This window comes from Podarcis liolepis (genome assembly GCF_965112155.1).
Source record: "Podarcis liolepis genome assembly, chromosome: 2".
Classification (NCBI taxonomy): Eukaryota; Metazoa; Chordata; class Lepidosauria; order Squamata; family Lacertidae; genus Podarcis; species Podarcis liolepis.
Window position 1 is genome coordinate 57,038,583 of NC_139555.1, and position 16,270 is coordinate 57,054,852.

At 41.5% G+C, this 16,270-nt stretch overlaps 1 protein-coding gene across 2 annotated transcripts in view; it reads right to left on the minus strand.

The window, feature by feature from the left end:
* The window catches only part of FSTL4 (follistatin like 4), a 340,721-nt gene that overhangs the window by 32,971 nt on the left and 291,480 nt on the right, over window positions 1-16,270 (minus strand). For both annotated transcript variants that reach the window (XM_083488099.1, XM_083488098.1), the window contains exons 7-8: window positions 13,059-13,225; window positions 3,577-3,697 (exon numbers count right to left, since the gene is read on the minus strand). In XM_083488099.1, coding sequence (XP_083344225.1) covers window positions 3,577-3,697; window positions 13,059-13,225 — 288 coding nt within the window. The remainder of the gene's footprint in view (window positions 1-3,576; window positions 3,698-13,058; window positions 13,226-16,270) is intronic.

Below are 16,270 nucleotides of genomic sequence, written 5' to 3' on the forward strand. Positions count from 1 at the left end.
GATAGCTGTCTGATGCTTTCTCGATGAAAATAATTCTTAAGAAATAGGTAGTGATGTCTCTAGAGAGATTTGAATGGGAGAATGATTGGAACTAAGAAAGTGAGTGACATCACCATCTTCTTCAGTTGATATGGGAAGCTGATGTAAGGAGAGAGTACACAAAAGAACAAAATATGCTTTACAGGATGAGAGAGAAAGGGAGGGAGGTTGAGCCTCCCCCACCTGCAAAGTGTCAGTCCCTAAACTGGAAGATATATAATGAAAAAGAACACACTTCTCTTCAACAACAGAAGGAATGCGAACTGGGCACCATGTTCATGGAATTGGTCACAGGTGTGCTAAATGGGTGCAATATTCAGTGCAAAGTGAAAGGGCACAAACAAACTATTGGTATTTATCAACATAATCCTTAAGTCTTTGTGGGTCATATATCGTGGTGGGGAAAAAAGAGGTTTGCACCAGCATTTACTAAGATCTACAGACTTGCCCCACGGGGTGCCTTTGCTTTGAGATAAGGAAAAGGAATAGGCCTAAATATGTAGTTACTGTCAGCGTATTTGTGTGAACATTGGGAGCATGTGTGGCAGAGCTTCTGCTTTGTATGCAGAATGTCCTAGGTCCTGTTGCTGGCATCTTAAAGTAGGGCTGGAAATGTCCCTTACCTGAAACCCTGGAAAGCTGCTCTGAGCGAGATGAACCAATGGCCCAATTCGTTATAATAAGGCAGCTTCTTACAATCTGAATTACTGGTCCAGGTTCTTTTGTGAAATACATATTATGGTATGGCTCACAATGGCAGCACCAAACTAGAGCATTATTTTCCCGAATGCTGATTCTCTATGCATTTAAAAAATATTATCATATGCTATTATATTATCTGTCATTTTCTGCTAAGTTCACTTAGTTTATATATTAGTCTAATTGCATGTTCCTTGCCTTTGTTAGAATTCTGCCTTTCAGTCCAAGGAAAAGGCTCAGACCTTGTCCCTGGACTGCAAAACTATGAAATGCAAGCAATCCCTGAAGAAGAACCCATCTTGAAATGCTAGCACTGCCTTCTGTAGGTCAAACAGCATTGTTTTGCTATCCCTTTTTGATCCACTGCCCCAACATCAGTTGCCGGAACATGTAATCACTGGAGTGAAAAAGAAGAGTTGTGCAATGGGGGTGAAGTACATTAAGAGCTGCAACAAGGCACTTTAGGGAGAAATCTCAAGAGGTAGCACAAGAACCTTCTACACTGCATCAGACAAATCTTTCTCACAGGCTCTGGTATCACTCTGCAGTGTTGCATAAGACTCCAACACCACTCTGTCGAAACTGATGTCCAGACACTTGACATGTTTGCTAGCGCTTGGCTGTTTGGGCGTATTACAAGGCAAACAAGGAAGAACATTTGTAATGAGAAGGATGCCCTTTGAGGAGAGGATGCCTCACAGGGTTTTACAGATATATATAAAAGCAAACATGAAACTCACTTCCCTGTGCTTTCATCTACAAAGAACACATACCCCCCCCCTCTCAACTTGTTGTATCTGAAAAGACAGGTTGGAGGAAGCCTTGGATTTGATCTACTGTCTACAATGCCCCACTCTGTGCAATCATCTTTTGAAGTTTCAAAGCCTTCTGGGGCTTGGATTCTCAGGGATGGCAACAAATCTACATTGCTGCCTGACACCAGTAACATTCCAGAATATCTGAAAAGATACAGAGGAGCAAGCTGTTTGGCTTGTGTATTTATTAACATTTTAACCCTGCCCTTCCTCCCTGAGTTGCCTAAGGTGGAAAACAACGAAGAAAATACAAAAAATAAAATATACATTTAAAATGCTTTCCCCACCCCCCACCCCATCCAGCATTTATCAGAAATTATCAGCATCAGGCCACTTGGTATCACTGAGCTGCAGCAACAGACACTCCTGGAAGAGGTATTACTGCTGCAGACCAGGAGGGGTGGGTGTGTGTTTGTGGTGCAGCAAGGTTAGGTCCACAGGGGCACACCAGCAGGAGTGCTGGATTGGCTCTATCTGTCTGCCTGCACAGCCCTGATCTTGCTGCCTCATACTTCCTGGTAAAAGCAACAATGGCGTTCCTGCAAGGAGGTATTGCTGCTGCTGCTCTGCCCTGCTGGGCAAACCACTCCTCATTATCACACAAAGAACATTTTGAGAAGGGAATTCTTTTCCTCCCTGAAACGTGCACAACCCACCTAGCTGCATATATATGAACGCACACACAAAATGCAAGTATTCCCATAAGTCAAACCAATTTGTTGCACCCAGCCACAGTGGATTAACCACACACTGTTCCTTAAGCAGAGCCCATCCTGCAAGCTCATTTCTCCTTTTCTTCAGCTGGCCTAAAAACAACAACCCTGCTTCAGACTTGTGTTTGGAGCCCTCTCTGGAAGCTGGATATAGCCCTATTCATAAAACTGCAGCTAAAAATTGCCAGTGACCAAGAAAAGAAAACTTTACCCCAAGGAAACAGTTGTCGGCCCACGAGATTGATGATAACCGACAAAGGCCTAGGAAACATTCATAACCGCTATACTGATAAATTGTATTAACTGTAGATCAAGGGTAGGCAGATTTCAGGACTGATGGATCTACTTTGTTTTTGAGAACGCTATGATCCAAGCCAGGGGTAAGACACAGGGGCCTTATCCAGTACTGTCTATGCAGGAATGAAATACTCATGCAATTGATTTCACTTTCCTTTCCTGCACACCCTCAAAATCTGCTTCAGGTGATATGGGGACCTTCCAGAGCAGATTTCTGGGTATACATGGGGCTCTATGAAACGGCCTTGGTCCAGTATATCTGAAGGAGCGTCTCCACCCCCATCGTTCTACCCGGACACTGAGGTCCAGCACCGAGGGCCTTCTGGCGGTTCCCTCACTGTGAGAAGCCAAGTTACAGGGAACCAGGCATAGGGCCTTCTCGGTAGTGGCGCCTTCCCTGTGGACACCCTCCCACCAGATGTCAAAGAGAACAACAACTACCAGGCTTTTAGAAGACATCTGAAGGCAGCCCTGTTTTGGGAAGCTTTTAATGTTTGATGTATTATAGTGTTTTAATATTCTTTTGGAAGCCGCCCAGAGTGGCTGGGGAAGCCCAGCCAGATGGGCGGGGTATAAATAATAAATTATGATGATGATGATGATGATGATGAAGAAGAAGTGGAGGAGATAAAAGTGAAGGCCTGTTGTACAATCAGAAGGAAAGGTGCCTTTTTGCTGTTGCCATTTGGAGTCAGAAAGCCTTATGACTGCAAATCAGCCAGAGATCTCCCAGTAGCTCCCAATCCACTTTTCACCTATCACTGCTATAGATTAAAAAAAATTAACAAATATTTTGTATATCTCTTCAGTTGATCTCTCTATCACTGCTTTCTTTTCTCTTGCCGTTTCTCAATGTGTAAATTAACAATATAACAGGTTTCCTTCCCCTTCTGTGGGTAGCAGTGAAAAGATGTGGTATACTTTTGTTTTGTTGCTTTTGTGAGAACAATATTAACATTCAGCATTGCTCACAGGAACATTTCAGCGAATTGTCACATGTGCCATTTACTAACCATTCACCTGAAGAATGTGGGTCTGATACAGTTCTTCATAGCCATAGGCATGACACGTGTAATTGCCCATGTGAATAGTTGTTACCTTGGTGATGTAGAGAGAATCATCTTCTCCAAAATCCTGTAAGTAACAAAAGACAAGGGAGGGGAAAAGACCTATCATTTAGCAATTTTGTTTTAAATGCTGCAAGTGGCTATGCTAACACTTTGCGTGTTTTGACAGTTGCTGAGCTTTCAATGGGGCTTACATTTTCAACACGGTATTTTTACATACGCAGATTTGTAAGATGGAATGTATAAGAGATAACCTGCCAATACATAAATGGGAGAAACTAAAACTAACTCATCTGAAAAGCTCCCTGGTTTCTAAAAAAAAATTGGGACTCTTATATAAAATGATGATAATCCAGCCTGACAATTGAATACTTGACAAATTACAAGGCAAACTGTTTTTGGGATGTGGTTTTAGTTTATGGATATGGTTAATGAAAGCACTGCCTATTAAATGAAGCACTGAAACAGGCTTTCAATTATTTGCAAGAGCATTGTGTGTCAATGATTTCTGCTATTGTTCAATAAACCTAGTTACGAGTTAAGAAGAAGAAAGGGTATTTCCTTTTTAAAAATCCTTTTGATTTTTAATTGGCTAAAATGTGCTTTATTTTTTGCTTGAAAAAAGGAGAAGAACTCTGCTCTGTACTTCTAGTTCTTATGGTGTAATTTAGAATTATAATTACGTTAGAAAAGCTGAAATATCTGCTAGGTTTCAAAATGTGGCTCTGTTGGCCTTGCGTTCTGCTTATCGGTTTACTGCAAATGATGCTTCATAAGCCTATATATCGAGGAATAAACACAGGCTGCAGCTTTTCTTCTGCTTTCATTAGCATGCAGGATTTTGCTGAAGTGCAGATACTTTTATACAAAACCCAAAAGTATACATTTAAAAACCATACTTAATTAAGTTAAAGAATGATTTCCCCCTCCCTTAATTAGCTTAATGTATGACACATGCTAAATAAAATCCTTTACGTGCAGAGCCTTAGTGCCTTATATACCTCCAATTATGCAATAAGGCTAATAAAACATCAGGCAGAAAATAATCATGAATGCCAGGGCAAAGAGTTTAACTCTTCAGACCCAATAAAAGACTTCAGAACTCTGAGAACTGAGACATAACAGGTGGGGAATCTGCAGCCCTCCACATGCTTTTAGGCCATACCTCCCGTCTTCCCTTACCATTGGGCATGCTAGCTGAGGCTGATGGAAGATGGAGTCCAAAAACATCTGGAGGGCCAAGTAGGAAAGTGCTAAATAGGAAAGCAATCAATATGCAGGTCCAGCAGTGGCGCATGAGGAGGAGGAAGGCAGTGCTGTGTTTACTGGGATGGGGCAGGGTGACATGGCAGTGAGCTTGAGGAAGCTCTGGATTTGTAACATGCAGCTCCCTTGACCTCACACTGCCTTGCCCTGCACCATCCATGTCTGGCAAGAGGCAATAGAACCAATGTCAGGAGGTGGTTGTTCTGCCCCTTCGTGTACCACTGCTGCTAAGTATGTAGCCTGCATTTTCAAACATGAGTGGTGTGTTTCTATGGTCCAAGCCACAAGGGCACTCAGTTAGTTCTAGGTTTTAAAAAGCAAACACTGTGTGAAGATTGTAAGCTGTTAACTGTTCTCACACATGTGGTACCTCATATTCGAACCAAAGTTCAAGAGGATATGAGAGCAAGCTTCTGAGCTGCACCAGTTCTGAAAGCAGACTTTGATGGAAGTACTAGTGTTATCAGGCATTGTTATGCTTGAAATATTATAGTCTAGATTGAATTTAAATCAATAAAAACTAGATGGCTACTTTTATGAGATGATTTATAAAAGAGCTGAAGAAAAACAAAGCAATAAAAATCCTCTGTCATTCATGTGTTGCTTCCTAATAGACATCTCTGATTAATGTTATGAACACTTGGTTGGTGCTCTAAAATTGTCTTTTTATGGATGATCTATTTTACTCTGATGCATAGTATGAGCAAATACATTTTTCAAAGATGTAAAGTCCTATTTTATTATTTCATTCCCATATACCAAAGAGAAGCTTTTGCCTAAAGACATAATTTATGATGCTTAAACTCTATTTTTGATTCTTTGCAATTAATGCAGGCTATATATTTGCAGTGCTTATAATAAATTATGCCTGCAGAATAAATATCCTCTCTTTGATATGTGAGTATTACTGGGAACTTCCAGTGTGGTACCAAAAGAGAAAGGCTCATATCCAGAAGACCCCAGAAGATTAGGTGCCCACTGTAGAAATGTGTGAAGCCCTACAGAGGAATTTTGGAAGGAAACGCTCTTATCTTTTAGACAGCTGTGGTTCTCCTCCAAAATTCCAAAGACTGACATCTCTCCAGACATTATTAAAATACTTTAAAAAGGATGGTAGACCCTCCCTCACACCCTTATCAAATGGACACAAACTCGTTAACCAAAGGGCAGTGAAAGAATCACTCAGAATCCTTGCCTTATTGCTAATAAATTATATCACACTTGTTATTGACTTCTGAAGTATCATATTCAAAATGGCCCCGCTGTCCACTGTTCACCAAGGTGCGCATGCCAGGTCTACAAGACAGCTCAGGGATTCGCCACCCAAGCCAAAGGCTGCAGAAGGTGAATCAAGACTGCGGCCAAACCCCATAATGCCTCAGACTGCCTGTCTACTAAATTCTTAAATTCCCTTACCATCCTGCTCTGAGTCCAAAGCAGACCAAGTAAGTACATACATCAAATCAAAGGATCCTACAGTGGGTGAAGAAGGAATTCCATGGGTCAATCAGACACTCCCCTAAAAATTATTATTCAGGCCTAGCAAAAAAACTAGAAAAGAGTGGGTGCTGCAAAATAGAAGGTTAAGGGCTGGACGGCAGGCTTAAATAGCAGCCTGATCGTTCTCCTCCTGCCCAGGTAATTCCCAAGGAAGAGACCAACTTCCCTCATCTCCCAAGAAGGCATGTGTGGCAAATTCATCCCTGCTAAAAAGCAGGCGTGGCATTGTGAAATTGCTCATGGCTTTAACCGAATGTTTCCTTTCCATAGGCTCACGCTCCTATATTCTTTTCAGTGACATATTCACATAGCAGCAAACGGCTTCCTTCTTGGTCTGCCTCACTTTCCCCCCTTTGAAATAAAAGTCTGTATCCTCTAGTGGGTTTCTTTTACATTTTACAAATACCCTTGGAAAAGAATATTGCTTAAATGATCCCAGTACACTTTCAAGCTTTGTTAGTTTAAAAACCAGCATTCTGGATTGATCTCGGCTTGCTTTTATATTCAATAATCCTTTAAAAGCCACAACAGTGCACAATTTAAAAAACAAAACAATGCCTGGCCAACTGTCAGGTTCCTTTTCTGTAACTCCTTTCTAGAACTGCTCCAATGTTTTAGTTTATTATCAGAACTATTTTCTATTCATTCACCACCCTTTCTTTCTTTTACCTTTCATTTCATTATTTCATTATTTATTTTTGCAGAGCTGAACTTGCAGAAATTTGGCAGGTGAAACTTCTCCCCATTGCACAATTGTTAATGACACACAGCTCTGGAATCATGGAAACCCAACAGAAAGATGTGGAACCGACTGCATGAGTTACTCTTACACAGTAGGTTTTTCCGCCTCTGCTGATGTCCCCATTGGATGTGGACTGCATTTGCAGGAACCCCTTCCTTTTTGTCTCAGAGGGTTTGTTGTGCTTCATGATAGGGCTGGCAGGTCCTGCTATGGGTGTGGTGGTAGCTGTCCGTGGGGCATATACCCACTGGCTCATTTTCCTTTGGCCTCCTCCTAACATCAGCACCAGCACTTTATAAATACCTGCTTAAAGGGTGACATGTGAGGCCTTGTCATATTAGTTTGATGATCAAGTGCTTCTATTGCCAGTAATTACCAACAGCTGTCAAAAGGTGGGTGTCAATCTCCATTTAATGATATCGGCTTAGCTTTTTAACCCGTCAAAATTAATGTGATATGAAGTATCTCACACAAACGAAGAAGAACAAGGTAATCGGTTTTGTTGGGTGGCAAGATCTGTGTCACAGATAAGGTGTGACCATTTTCTCGTATTGTCATAGACAATCTTACAGATTATACACTCAGAAAACTGTTCTTTTTTTCTTAAAGCGGGGAGAAGGAAAATGATGCAGAAGGAATAATATTTTAAAGAACACTACCACAAAGGTTAAAATATCACAAAAGAACCCCACTGAACCCTCCCTCCCAACCTCATTTCATGAACTCAATATACAGACAATTATACTTAAGACAGAACTTTTGCCAAACTTTCAAATTGGGAAAGAGTGGGATAAACCTTGATTTTCAGGTGAGTATCACAATTTAATTATGAACAATGAAAATACTAGCTGTTCCAACTTTTGAAGACAAAAAAGAAGACAATTGCTAATAAGATGTATGCTGGGTGTGAACAGTAATAGAAACAGATTATCCATCAGGAGTCAGAGTCATTCACCCTGGATGCTAATCTTAAAATAAGGTATTGATGGGTGTAATGGAAGCACCAAAGAGAATGGGAGATTTTCCTTCCTCTATCTCAGTTCCCTTAAGGGGTTGGCTTCATTCATGAAAAGGCTGGTCTTCTAGGAGAGTACTCTTATATAGGACATGTAGCTGTATAAAGAACAGATGGAAGCACTTTAAGGTATCAGTAGTTCCATCTGAGGAGCCCAGCATGTCTTTTCCATGCAGATATGGAATCCAAAGCAATTCTTTGCCTAAATATGAACTTATGAACTTATTTAACAGGGAAATCGGAGAGATGGAATAGATCCAACAGGTAATGCAGTCCCCTTGCCAGCTTACCGTATTTTTCGCCCCATAGGACGCACCTAGGTGTTTTTTTTGGGGCGGGGGAAATAAAGAAAAAAAATATATTTCCCCCCAGGCACGGGGCTGGCGTGGGGGAAGCCCGCGCTTCCCCCGACCCCAGCCCCCAGAACAGCCTGCTATCCGCAAGCCTAGGGAGCCGTGCCGGTCTCCCCAGGCTTGTGAAGAGCTGCGCGAAGCCCGGGCGTGCTCTTCACTGTGCCCCAGGCTTCGGAATGCAGGCAACTCTGCACAACCTTTGGGAGCCCTGCGCGGCTTCGCGCCGGGCTCCCTAGGGTTGCACAGAACTTCCTGAAGCCTGGAGAGCAAGAGGGGTCGGTGCGCACCGACCCCTCTCGCTCTCCAGGCTTCAGCGAAAGCCTGCATTCGCCCCATAGGACGCACACACATTTCCCCTTCATTTTTGGAGGGGAAAAAGTGTGTCCTATAGGGCGAAAAATATGGTACCTTGCTGGATATGGAGTGATAGGTTGTCAGGTCAATGTCTCAATTACCCAAACTATGCTCTGCTTTTCGTCACAAATGCTGCCACCCCCAAAACCTTTATTTTGACTTTTGATGGGCAATAAAAGGGCAGGATGATTCTCCCCCAGAAGCTGCTTCTGACCCCTAACATTACAACCACTGGCTATAACACTGGACATCCCCCAAAATACAGCTGACAAAAGAGTTATGCACAGCCTCATATGATTTCCTTCAGTGCTAGAACTCTGGCTCATATTTATTATTGTTGTTGTTGGTGGTGGTGTTAATTGCTCTCAACAGAGCACCTGTTTTATTTAATGGAGAAGGACTTATAAATGATAGCTTTTACCAGTTTTGTTTCGAAAATATTGCTTATTCTTCACAATATCAGAAACATTATTGTAATGATGCTCACAGGATTGTAAAACACAAACCACCCTAGCATCTAATGAGATCTGTCTCTTGCAAAATCTCCAGCGTCTATCACTTTGAAAATTACTTTCTCCATACTAATCAAATTGTCCCTAATCTTAATTCTTACAATAGACTCACGAGTGATTAATGTAAACACAACCAATAAACATCTAAATTAGTTATGGACACCTAAATCATTTTCTTTGGCCCTCTTAATAATTCATTTCCAGAGACAACCTGGGAATGTACGTTTCATTAGCATTGTTTGCTCTTGGTCTTACTGCATGCTGATCAATTCTGTAATTTAAGGAAAGCAAATATGTAGATTTCTTCCCCTCAGGTGAAACTTCCAAATAGTTTCTAGGAAAAACATAAGAGGCATGGAACTTCTCAGGGAGATATCTATTCTGGGAGGGGTTTGCACTCCCTCTGAAGGAATGAGCTATAAAGCTAAATCATGTGTGGGGTGGCCTAGCCATCACTCAGCAGATTGTTTTATTCCTGGGTCCTTTGGGTTCAAGGTAACATCCCCACACTGTATCGTGAGGTCTCTGCACCATATCCAGTCTGTTGTTTTGGGCCTATTCTGTCTGTTTTCATGAAACAACATGGATGTTATTTTGCTTTTGGTATGTGAGGTACAATTTTGGGTAAACTGGAGTTGAGGAAGCTACTGAGCTTCTTTGGTTTTCAAACTTTAAACTTTCAGGGAAGTTTTTCCACATTGACTCTTCTGCCAGCAAGAAGCAGAGGGCTTTGAAGTTCTTTAAGATGGGTGCCAAGCACATTTGAATGCCCTTGTCAGGCCTCTTCAACCTCACAGCTGCCCTGAAGGAACAAAGAGTGTGCCCTACAACAAATCCCAGTAGGTGATCGCAGTAGTAGTGAGCAAGGTGCCTTTTAGGGAAGCTTGTCTGCTATTACTATTAATTCTACTGAGAAATTCCAGATAAGTTTCAAAGGAATCCCAGGATTCTGAAGAGTACAAATTGAAAAATCATTTTCTACTGCTTTATTTTAACATTTATTAAGCATTTAACTTTAAAAGGTTGAATATTTGACATCAGGTTCTTGGCCTAGGCAGTAAAGTCCTGCAGTGTTAATGTCCACTGTTAGCATCTTGGATCTGGCAGAGAGAACACCCTTTGCACGCTTGACATATAAAGCTGCTTAACACTCTATGAATCAATGGCGGTTGCTGCGGTGTTCCCCACAGTGAAAATCTTGAAGGTGAAGGGTAGATGCACATTCCTAAAAGGTCAGGGAAGCCCAGCAGATGTCCACTCTATGCTTCTGCAAGTGCCCTTCACAATTCACATGAGAAAACACCAGGATAACTGTGGCAAATGAATTTATGTGTGAAGTATCTTCGATGTTTGACATTTACTAGGTTTATTTTAAAAAAAATTCTCTTTGATCCTTATCAGAACTCCATGAAGTAGGTTAGGTTAAGAGAGAGAATTGGGTCTCCTGTCCCAAGCCCAATACTATTCTGGCACCCTGAGCCACTGATTTTTCTGCTTTAACTTTGAACATGTATTCCTTACAAGTACCTCCAGCCATACTGTATCTGTCACAGGTAGTGGTACACACAAGCAACAGTAATAAACAAATTGCATGCTGCAGTTTGTTAACTCCTGGGAGCATGGCATTGAAGGGGAACTATTGATTTTTCATCAAAGGTGTGGGAAGATAAGCTATAAACTAGTTTCTAAGAACATTTGCCTCCCTGCATTAAATTCCCTGATGTGTCCTATGCAAACCCCCCCCCCAAAGGCAATTGCTTCCTTGCAGATGACTTTAAATCAAATCTCGAGACAGGAAATAACTTTCAGTATCTGTGAGAACAGTGGGGGAGAATGATAGGTGATGAAAACTGTATTTTGGGAGTAATGACTAAATGTGGATTTGTGGTAAGTTGTCCTGTGCAATGAATAGCAAAGGGTAATCTTATTGATATAATGATCAGCCAGCTAGGCTGCATAGGGCAAAATTACAGGCATAGTTATTCCGAGTTCTCAAGTGTACTTGCCATGGACAAATCCATCCACCTGAGTTTCTAAAATCTGTATATGAAGAAGGGCATTCATAGCAGTTCCAACCATGGGTGTAAGAATTAACATCAGAAAGACGGTAACCACAACTAGTGGTTTCTTTGTGGCAGCACTCATGAGTACAGAGCACAGTCATCTCTTTTCTTGTTGGCCACGGCTGCCATTTTGTTCAGAAACTCATTTTTTTTTAAAAAAAAAAACAAACACAAAACAAGACTATTGGCACTTCACTTCCTCCACAAAAAGAGCACAGGCAATTTTAAAAGGGCCTCTGTAGTAGGCTGTAGATGTGTTGTACAATTCCGTGTTGTACAAACGCTGCCCCTAGTATACTGCATAGTATAATATTTAAGCTACTGGAAGCCTTTTAGGGAAGTGAAAACTGTTGTAAATCAACATCTCTACAAGGCAGGGCATTACCAGGATATTGATCACTTAATGCAATACAAACCGTGTCATCTATTCCCCCCACTCCACCCCATATGTGGTATTGACAATTGAAGGATAAATGATAGTTAGCAATCATTATTCTCATATTTGAAGTTCCTAACTTTTGTGAGTAAATGGAACTAGCTTCTTTGAAATGCATCCCAAGCAGCAGGAGTATTCATTACTATTAAACATTATTATTTTTTCAATCTAGGCAATCTGGAGTGTTTTCCTGACAATCTGGCATAAATAGACTTAATTACATGTGCCACCAGGACAACATTTTTGTAAGAAAGTTGTGCGATGAAACTGTTAAGGTCTTGGCTGATAAAGGAAATTATTGTGCTGGTTATGAAAACTTCTCATTAAATGAACAGGAAAAAATAATTAATTTTAGTGTCAATCAAAACATTGCATAAAGGAAACAGAAAAATAGAGCAAGGATGTTTTAGTCTCCTGTTTTTAATTTATGTGGACATTCAGGATGAGCTACTCCTTTGTTGTCATATGCTATCAGTTTCTGTTTTGAAACCTTATGGGGTCTTGTTGATATCAGATTCTGTGCTGCAATCCGGGTTCTTATTTTGATATCATTTTCTGGATCGCTGTTAGCTTTTAGAAGAACAATAGCTTAATTGAAATACAATATGTGGATTTCTACACACACCCAAGTGCCTGAAAATTCTCCAAGCCTGTAAGTTATTTTGACTGTGCCAGAAGCAGGCAGGGTTTCCTTGAAGTTAAAAGGTACAATTAATCTCCTGTTGCACTTCCAATTAACTAAATTGCTAACCTTATTGTGAAAAGTAGAAATGCAATTGAGTTGCTGCTTGAGGCATGCTAAAAGGGTGGGGAATGAAGTAATTTAATTAACTGACTTCAAGTACATTAAGAAGTATAGTGCCTTTCCCTCCCTCCCTTTCCCCCTCAGTACCTTTAAATAGATCATTGAATAATGCAGATTTTTTTTTTACCACAAGAGAGATAATGCACTGTGTTCAATTTTCAAATTGTCTAACGAAACCTTGGTCCTACCAGAGCATAATGATTTGGAAGAGTTAATGCCAAGAAAACTACCCCTTTCTGACTGGCAAATATCCCAAATGTGCCATAAATGCTCACAGACGTCATTCCAAAATGTTCTGGACTGGAATGCCAAACAGAAGCACTCCACACTGCAACACTTTGTTGAAGACCCCAAGTGGATATAGCTGTCGGCGAATACTTACATTAATATCTTCCAGATCTAAAAAGTTCAACACAACCCCGTTGCGTTTCCAGATGATTGGAGGCCGCAGAGGTCCATGGATAGCACAGTTCAATACAGTGCTCAGCCCAACAGTTACTGTGGTAACGCTGACCTTCTGCTCTTCAGAAAGTGTGAGTTGGACCACCTCTGTGAAAGTAATGGAACAAAAGTAATTATTATTATTATTATCCATGAAATTAATCTGGCCTTTTCACTGATTGATTGGGGAGGTTTCAGCAATAGCAAAGGTATGAACTGCTAAAAAGGTCAATGTTAGAACAACAACATGAAATGGGATATACCTCAATAAACCTAGATTACAATGTAATCCTTTATTTCATGCTTCCTTGGTTGTCAGACAGCCTTCCAGCTATGTAGGAAAAAAAGACAGTATTGTTTTCCATTCTCATTTGTACCCTGCAGAAATCGAATTGAGATTAAATAGACTGTAGAGCAAACTATAATAATATTTACATCTCCTTCCTCAAACTGACAAGCATGAATAAAAGCAGAGTTCTGAAGTTTCTAATATGTACTCCTAAAACCACCTGTGGAATGTCCATGCTAGTACCTTTTCTAGGATCTGAGAGATACATAATGTACACGACCTTACACATCTGAAATCACCTTGTGTAGGTACATCATGGGACATGGGTGGCGCTAGGGGTTAAACTACAGAGCCTAGGACTTGCCGATCAGAAGGTTGGCAGTTCGAATCCCCGCGACGGGGTGAGCTCCCGTTGCTCGGTCCCTGCTCCTGCCAACCTAGTAGTTCGAAAGCACGTCAAAGTGCAAGTAGATAAATAGGTACCGCTCCAGCGGGAAGGTAAACAGCGTTTCCGTGCGCTGCTCTGGTTCGCCAGAAGTGGCTTAGTCATGCTGGCCACATGACCTGGAAGCTGTACGCCGGCTCCCTCGGCCAATAAAGCGAGATGAACGTCGCAACCCCAGAGTCATCCTCAACTGGAGCTACTGGTCAGGGGTCCCTTTAGGTACCGGTACATCATAGTATGGTGTTTTCCCTCCTCCTGTAGGAAAGGGGATACTTTTGCAGGAGAAGCAGCAATATATATTCTGCCCTGGTCGATACCGACTGGCAGTGGATCATCAAGGTTTCAGAGTGGAGTCTTTCCCAGCCACAACTGGAGATGCTGAGAGCTGATCCTGGTTCTTATTGGCATGCAAAGCATGTGCTCTGCTACTCAGCCATGGTCCTTCAGTGAGGCTTAGATTCTGTACAATTATCTTTGTACAGATTTTGATACCATACAGGAAAACTAAGACTGCCAACATTCTAACAGAAGGTTTCCTAATGCTGCATGGAATGTAGAAAATTAAACTGGAGAAGTTCTCTCCACCAAGCATGGAGATGCAAAGATAGAAGGAGGATACATTTTAACCTGAAATTGAGCTGCTATAAAGGCAGAGGAGACCTGCCAGGAAAAGGTGGCAACTTTGTGTGGGATACTAAGTGGAATGTCATCCAAATTCCCTGTTACAGTGGTACCTCGGGTTACAGACACTTCAGGTTACATACGCTTCAGGTTACAGACTCCGCTAACCCAGACATAGTACCTCAGGTTAAGAACTTTGCTTCAGGATGAGAACAGAAATTGTGCGGCGACAGAGGGAGGCCCCATTAGCTAAAGTGGTACCTCAGGTTAAGAACAGTTTCAGGTTAAGAATGGACCTCCAGAACGAATTAAGTTCTTAACCCGAGGTACCACTGTACTTAGAGGAAATGAATTTGCTCTTCTTTCTTCAGCAGGGGGCAGGGAACCATGTTAAATCGCTTTGTGTGAATTGATTCTTAGCGTTCAAAATTTTTCTCCTTCCCTTAACATTACATTTTGATTAACACCTGCCCAGTGATAATAACACCAATCAGGATCCCGACATCTGTTCATTTGCCTGCTCAAAAAACAATGGCAGCATTGTGATTTGCACAGCCAGCTGTTATAGAATATGACAACAAGCACTTTGTTGGGTGTGCCCAGCTTTGCAGACAGGTAAGACACTTGATGGTGGAATTACTGTCAGTTGCAGAGAGCTGTTATTAAGCATTTCAACTAGAGAGAGGGAGGCGGGGCTGAGCAATCAAAATGCTTTGTCAAAACTGTAACGTTTACAGTTTTGCCATTCCCTGGTGCATCTTCTTGGCTCAGCATCTGAGGCACTGGCAAAAAAAGGAAGGCCTTGGAGCTGCACCACACATTTAAAAATGCTCCAAACTGAGCTTTCAAGTTAATAGTCCATTGAGATTGTTGCATCGTTGTTGTTTTTCAGTGGAGCAGTGGATTCAACACCTCTTCTGGTGCTATGCTGGTCCAATCTATATCTGCCCGACAAACATGACAGTAAATGCATTGATTCTAGGAGGCATGACATCGCTGGAATTCATGCTAACGTTGTGCCTGTAGATTTCAGTTGTTTTGCTGACTGCTGGATAGATTTTGCAACAGCCATGAGGAAAGCAGTAAAACAAGGTGCCCCCCTTTTGTTAAAAGAAAAAAGAGAAATAATAAAGCTTGACATCACTGAAATAAAAGCTTGATGGGAACTTCCAGGACCCTCGTTGTGATGAAGTAACAAGAGTAATCAGACCTGGGATTGAGCAGTTTCCCAACAAGGCTCACATTTTTCTAGAGGCAATATTTTTGCCACATGGAAAGATTTAAGTACTTTTTCTCACTTTAACAGCTTTAAGAAAAGCTGTTAAAGTGGCTAAACCAAGCAGGAAACACAGGCTTTAAGTAAGCAGTGGGCTAAAAAATCATTAAATGCGTACACATGCGGCAGGGCTACACATACAGAGTTTTGCAACAACACAATCCTTAGGTTCAGACAGCCTTGGATTTGTAGGGAAGGCAACAGCAAGGATACTACCCGGTTCCTCTTTATAAGTGTCAAGGCTGATTTGCCTTTAAGAGAAACTTTGATTAGGAATTGAATCACTGGGCAATCTGATCACATACCCTTTGGTGCCTCACAGTTACTTCTCTTTATTTATGTCCAGATAAATTAAGTAGCCACAATGAAGTACAGATAAGGGCATCTGACATATCCTAGAGGTCCTTTAGGGGCAAAGTACCTTGAGCAGCGCTCCAGATGATACAAGAAAAAATAGGCCAAATTATTGACCCTCTCTGTTGCAAATGGTAGTGGCATGTTGTTAAGCTTCTCAATGCATTC